Here is a 5945-nt window from a genome sequence, read left to right as displayed (position 1 = left end):
AACATCACCCCTAGGTAAAAGTTTTACAGTAATTTTTTTCACTGTAGTGGGAACATTTTATTTTCATATGTTATATGTTTATGCGGTATAACAAAGAAGAGAAATCATGTAGGAACTAAAATTCCGGAAGTTGTTGTTGTTTTACCGGAAATGTTTGCACAAGTGCTTTTTGACAAGAAGACTATTTTTATATTTTTTATGAGGCAAACGTTCAAAATGACCACTTTGTTTCATACAAATGTGTATTTTAAATACAAAAATTTTCTTAAAGGCCTACTGAAAGCCACTACTAGCGACCACGCAGTCTGATAGTTTATATATCAATGATGACATCTTAACATTGCAACACATGCCAATACGGCCGGGTTAACTTATAAAGTGACTTTTAAAACTTCCCGGGAAATATCCGGCTGAAACGTTGCGGTATGATGACTTAGAATCCTATACAAAAAGCTCTGTTTTCATTTCATAATTCCACAGTATTCTGGACATCTTTTGCAATTTGTTTAATGAACAATGAAGGCTGCAAAGAAGACAGTTGTAGGTGGGATCGGTGTATTAGCAGCGGACTACAGCAACACAACCAGGAGGACTTTGTTGGAGCGCTAGCCGCCGACCTCACCTTGACTTCCTACGTCTCCGGGCCGCCAAACGCATCGGGTGAAGTCCTTCGTCCTTCTGCCGATCGCTGGAACGCAGGTGAGCACGGGTGTTGATGAGCAGATGAGGGCTGGCTGGCGTAGGTGGAGAGCTAATGTTTTTAGCATAGCTCTGTGAGGTCCCGTTGCTAAGTTGCTAAGTTAGCTTCAATGGCGTCGTTAGCACAGCATTGTTAACCTTCGCCAGCCTGGAAAGCATTAACCGTGTATTTACATGTCCACGGTTTAAAATAGAGAAACATAAACATAAATATAAAACCTTTATTGCATTGCTGTTTGGTTGCTGGAGTACCAAAATCATATTTATACACAATCGTTATTTGTACAAGTGGCTAATTATTCACTTGAGTCTTCCACAAAAAAAGTCAGTGCCGACTTAAATGATGACGGTATATTTACTGGGTGGTTAAAGTGACATTATTTACAGCAGCTACTTGATAGCCCTGGCGTTTACTTGTCTTGCATTTTCTCCAAGATGGGCACGATCATGTCAAACTTGGGTCTCTTGGCGGCGTCCTCGTTCATGCAAAGCCTCATCAGTTTGCAGATGTGCGGAGAGATCCCCGGCGGGATGGTCGGCCGGAGGCCCTCCAGAGACACCTGAGACCAGGAAGGGAACGCGGGAGCTATTTTTAGGCGTCGGTGTCAGCTGCTCCTCAAGTACAGCAGAGCATTCCTGTCATATTGATGATCTTTGTATAGTGTTTTTGCACTAAGTGCTTAAAAACAGCAGAGTGCTCCTGTTATGTAAATGACGTGTGGCGGAGCTTTTTTATAGTGTTTTACAGTAAGTGCCTAAAAACAGCAGAGCATTTCTGTCATAGATGATCTTTGACGAGTGCTTTTACAGTAAGTGCCTAAAAACAGCAGAGCATTTCTGTCATAGATGATCTTTGACGAGTGCTTTTGCAGTAAGTGCTTAAAAACAGAGTTTCTGTCATATAGAGGATCTTTGTATAGTGTTTTTCAGTAATTGCTTAAAAACAGCAGTGTTTCTGTCATTTAGAAGATCTTTGTATAGTGTTTTTACAGTGAGTGCCTAAAAACAGCACAGCATTTCTGTCATAGATGATCTTTGACGAGTGTTTTTACAGTAAGTGCCCAAAAACAGCAGAGCATTTCTGTCATAGATGATCTTTGACGAGTGCTTTTGCAGTAAGTGCTTAAAAATATAGTTTCTGTCATTTAGAGGATCTTTGTATAGTGTTTTTACAGTAAGTGCCTAAAAACGGCAGAGCATTTCTGTCATAGATGATCTTCGACGAGTGCTTTTGCAGTAAGTGCTTAAAAACAGAGTTTCTGTCATATAGAGGATCTTTGTATAGTGTTTTTCAGTAATTGCTTAAAAACAGCAGTGTTTCTGTCATTTAGAGGATCTTTGTATAGTGTTTTTACAGTGAGTGCCTAAAAACAGCAGAGCATTTCTGTCATAGATGATCTTTGACGAGTGCTTTTACAGTATGTGCCTAAAAACAGCAGAGCATTTCTGTCATAGATGATCTTTGACGAGTGCTTTTACAGTAAGTGCCCAAAAACAGCAGAGCATTTCTGTCATAGATGATCTTTGACGAGTGCTTTTACAGTAAGTGCCTAAAAACAGCAGAGCATTTCTGTCATAGATGATCTTCGACGAGTGCTTTTGCAGTAAGTGCTTAAAAACAGAGTTTCTGTCATATAGAGGATCTTTGTATAGGGTTTTTCAGTAATTGCTTAAAAACAGCAGTGTTTCTGTCATTTAGAGGATCTTTGTATAGTGTTTTTGCAGTGAGTGCCTAAAAACAGCACAGCATTTCTGTCATAGATGATCTTTGACGAGTGCTTTTGCAGTAAGTGCTTAAAAATATAGTTTCTGTCATTTAGAGGATCTTTGTATAGTGTTTTTACAGTAAGTGCCCAAAAACAGCAGAGCATTTCTGTCATAGATGATCTTTGACGAGTGCTTTTGCAGTAAGTGCTTAAAAACAGAGTTTCTGTCGTATAGAGGATCTTTGTATAGTGTTTTTCAGTAATTGCTTAAAAACAGCAGAGCATTTCTGTCATTTAGAGGATCTTTGTATAGTGTTTTTACAGTGAGTGCCTAAAAACAGCACAGCATTTCTGTCATAGATGATCTTTGACGAGTGCTTTTGCAGTAAGTGCTTAAAATATAGCTTCTGTCATTTAGAGGATCTTTGTATAGTGTTTTTACAGTAAGTGCCCAAAAACAGCAGAGCATTTCTGTCATAGATGATCTTTGACGAGTGCTTTTACAGTAAGTGCCCAAAAACAGCAGAGCATTTCTGTCATAGATGATCTTTGACAAGTGCTTTCGCAGTAAGTGCTTAAAAACATAGTTTCTGTCATATAGAGGATCTTTGTATAGTGTTTTTGCAGTAATTGCTTAAAAACAGCAGTGTTCCTGTCATATAAAGGATCTTTGTATAGTGCTTTTGCAGCAAGTGCCTAAAAACAGCAGAGCGTTTGTCATAGATGATCATTGTATAGTGTTTGTTCTGTAAGTGCTTAAAAACAGCCGAGCATTCCTGTCATATTGATGATCTTTGTATAGTGTTTTTAACTAAGTGCTTAAAAACAGCAGAGTGCTGCGGTTATATAAATGATCTTTGACAAGTGTTTTTTCTGTAGCATTCTAAAAACAGCAGAGCATTCCTGTCGTATAGATGATCTATGACAAGTCTTTTTGCAGTAAGTGTTTACAATCATCAGAGCATTTCTGTCATGTAGATGATATTTAACAAGGGTTTTTGTAACAAGTGTTTAAAAACAGCAGAGCATTCCTGTTGTATAGATGATCTTTGACAAGTGTTTTGCAGTAAGTGTTTAAAAACAGCAGAGCATTCATGTCATAATGATGATCTTTGACAAGTGTTTTCGCAGTAAGTGTTTAAAAACAGCAGATAATTTCTGTCATTTAGTTGATCTTTGACGAGTGTTTTTGCAGTAAGTGTTTAAAAACAGCAGAGTATTCATGCCATATAGATGATCTTTGACAAGTGTTTTTGCAGTAAGCGTTTAAAAACAGCAGAGCATTCCTGCCATTTGGATGATCTTTGACTACCGGTAGTTGTTTTTTCAGTTGAGTCCTAAATACAACAGAGCGCTCTTGTCGTATAGATGATCTTTGGCAAGTGTTTTTGCTACAAGTGTTTAAAAACAGCAGCGCATTCCTGTCGTATAGATGATCTTTGACAAGTGTTTTGCAGTAAGTGTTTAAAAACAGCAGAGCATTCATGTCATAATGATGATCTTTGAATAGTGTTTTTGCAATAAGTGTTTAAAAACATCAGAGCATTTCTGTCATATAGATGATCTTTGACTAGTTGTTTTTTCAGCTGAGTCCTTAATACAACAGATTGCTCTTGTCGTATAAATGATCTTTGGCAAGTGTTTATGCAGTAAGTGTTTAAAAACAGCAGATAATTTCTGTCATTTAGTTGATCTTTGACACATGTTTTTGTAATAAGTGTTTAAAAACAGCAGAGCATTTTTGTCATATAGATGATCTTTGACAAGTTTTTTTGTAATAAGTGTTTAAAAACAGCAGAGCATTCCTGCCATATAGATGATCTTTGACTAGTTGTTTTTTCAGTTGAGTCCTAAATACAACATAGCGCTCTTGTCGTATAGATGATCTTTGACAAGTGTTTATGCAGTAAGTGTTTAAAAACAGCAGCGCATTCCTGTCGTATAGATGATCTTTGACAAGTGTTTTTGCAGTAAGTGTTTAAAAACAGCAGAGCATTTCTCTCGTATAGATGATCTTTGACTAAGGGAATAAGCGGTAGAAAATGGATGGATATATATATAGTTGTTTTTTCAGTTGAGTCGTAAATACAACAGAGCGCTCTTGTCGTATAGATGATCTTTGACAAGTGTTTTTTCAGTAAGTGTTTAAAAACAGCAGAGCGTTCCTGCCATATAGATGATCTTTGACTAAGGGAATAAGCGGTAGCAAATGGATGGATATATATATAGTTGTTTTTTCAGTTGAGTCGTAAATACAACAGAGCGCTCTTGTCGTATAGATGATCTTTGACAAGTGTTTTTGCAGTAAGTGTTTAAAAACAGCAGAGCATTCCTGCCATATAGATGATCTTTGACTAAGGGAATAAGCGGTAGCAAATGGATGGATATATATATAGTTGTTTTTTCAGTTGAGTCGTAAATACAACAGAGCGCTCTTGTCGTATAGATGATCTTTGACAAGTGTTTTTGCAGTAAGTGTTTAAAAACAGCAGAGCATTCCTGCCATATAGATGATCTTTGACTAGTTGTTTTTTCAGTTGAGTCCTAAATACAACAGAGCGCTCTTGTCGTATAGATGATCTTTGACTAGTGTTTTTGCAGTAAGTGTTTAAAAACAGCAGAGCATTCCTGACGTATAGATGATCTTTGACTAGTTGTTTTTTCAGTTGAGTCCTAAATACAACAGATTGCTCTTGTCGTATAAGTTATCTTTGACAAGTGTTTTTGCTATAAGTGTTTAAAAACATCAGAGCATTCCTGTCATCGATGATCTTTGACAAGTGTTTTTGCAATAAGTATTTAAAAACAGCAAAACATTCCTGTCGTATAGATGATCTTTGACACATTTTTTTGTAATAAGTGTTTAAAAACAGCAGAGCATTTTTGTCATATAGATGATCTTTGACTAGTTGTTTTTTCAGTTGAGTCCTAAATACAACAGAGCGCTCTTGTCGTATAGATGATCTTTGACAAGTGTTTTTGCAGTAAGTGTTTAAAAACAGCAGATAATTTCTGTCATTTAGTTGATCTTTGACAAGTGTTTTTGCAATAAGTGTTTAAAAACAGCAGCGCATTCCTGTCGTATAGATGATCTTTGACACATTTTTTTGTAATAAGTGTTTAAAAACAGCAGAGCATTTATGTTGTATAGATGATCTTTGACAAGTTTTTTTGCAATAAGTGTTTAAAAACAGCAGAGCATTCCTGCCATATAGATGATCTTTGACTAGTTGTTTTTTTAGTTGAGTCCTTAATACAACAGAGTGCTCTTGTCGTATAGATGATCTTTGACAAGTGTTTTTGCTATAAGTGTTTAAAAACAGCAGCGCATTCCTGTCATATAGATGATCTTTGACACATTTTTTTGTAATAAGTGTTTAAAAACAGCAGAGCATTTTTGTCATATAGATGATCTTTGACAAGTTTTTTTGTAATAAGTGTTTAAAAACAGCAGAGCATTCCTGCCATATAGATGATCTTTGACTAGTTGTTTTTTCAGTTGAGTCCTTAATACAACAGAGTGCTCTTGTCGTATAGATG

At 36.5% G+C, this 5945-nt stretch overlaps 1 protein-coding gene across 1 annotated transcript in view; it reads right to left on the bottom strand.

The window, feature by feature from the left end:
* Positions 1-922: 922 nt before the first annotated feature.
* The window catches only part of LOC133649514 (integrin-linked protein kinase-like), a 51992-nt gene continuing 46969 nt past the window's right edge, over positions 923-5945 (bottom strand). The window contains exon 14 of the mRNA XM_062046102.1: positions 923-1259. Within this exon, the coding sequence (XP_061902086.1) occupies positions 1110-1259 (150 nt within the window). The 3' untranslated portion in view covers positions 923-1109. The remainder of the gene's footprint in view (positions 1260-5945) is intronic.

Source organism: Entelurus aequoreus, linkage group LG05, assembly GCF_033978785.1.
Source record: "Entelurus aequoreus isolate RoL-2023_Sb linkage group LG05, RoL_Eaeq_v1.1, whole genome shotgun sequence".
Taxonomy (NCBI): domain Eukaryota; kingdom Metazoa; phylum Chordata; class Actinopteri; order Syngnathiformes; family Syngnathidae; genus Entelurus; species Entelurus aequoreus.
Note: the sequence above shows the minus strand (reverse complement) of the source record. Positions and strands in the feature narration are given on the sequence as shown.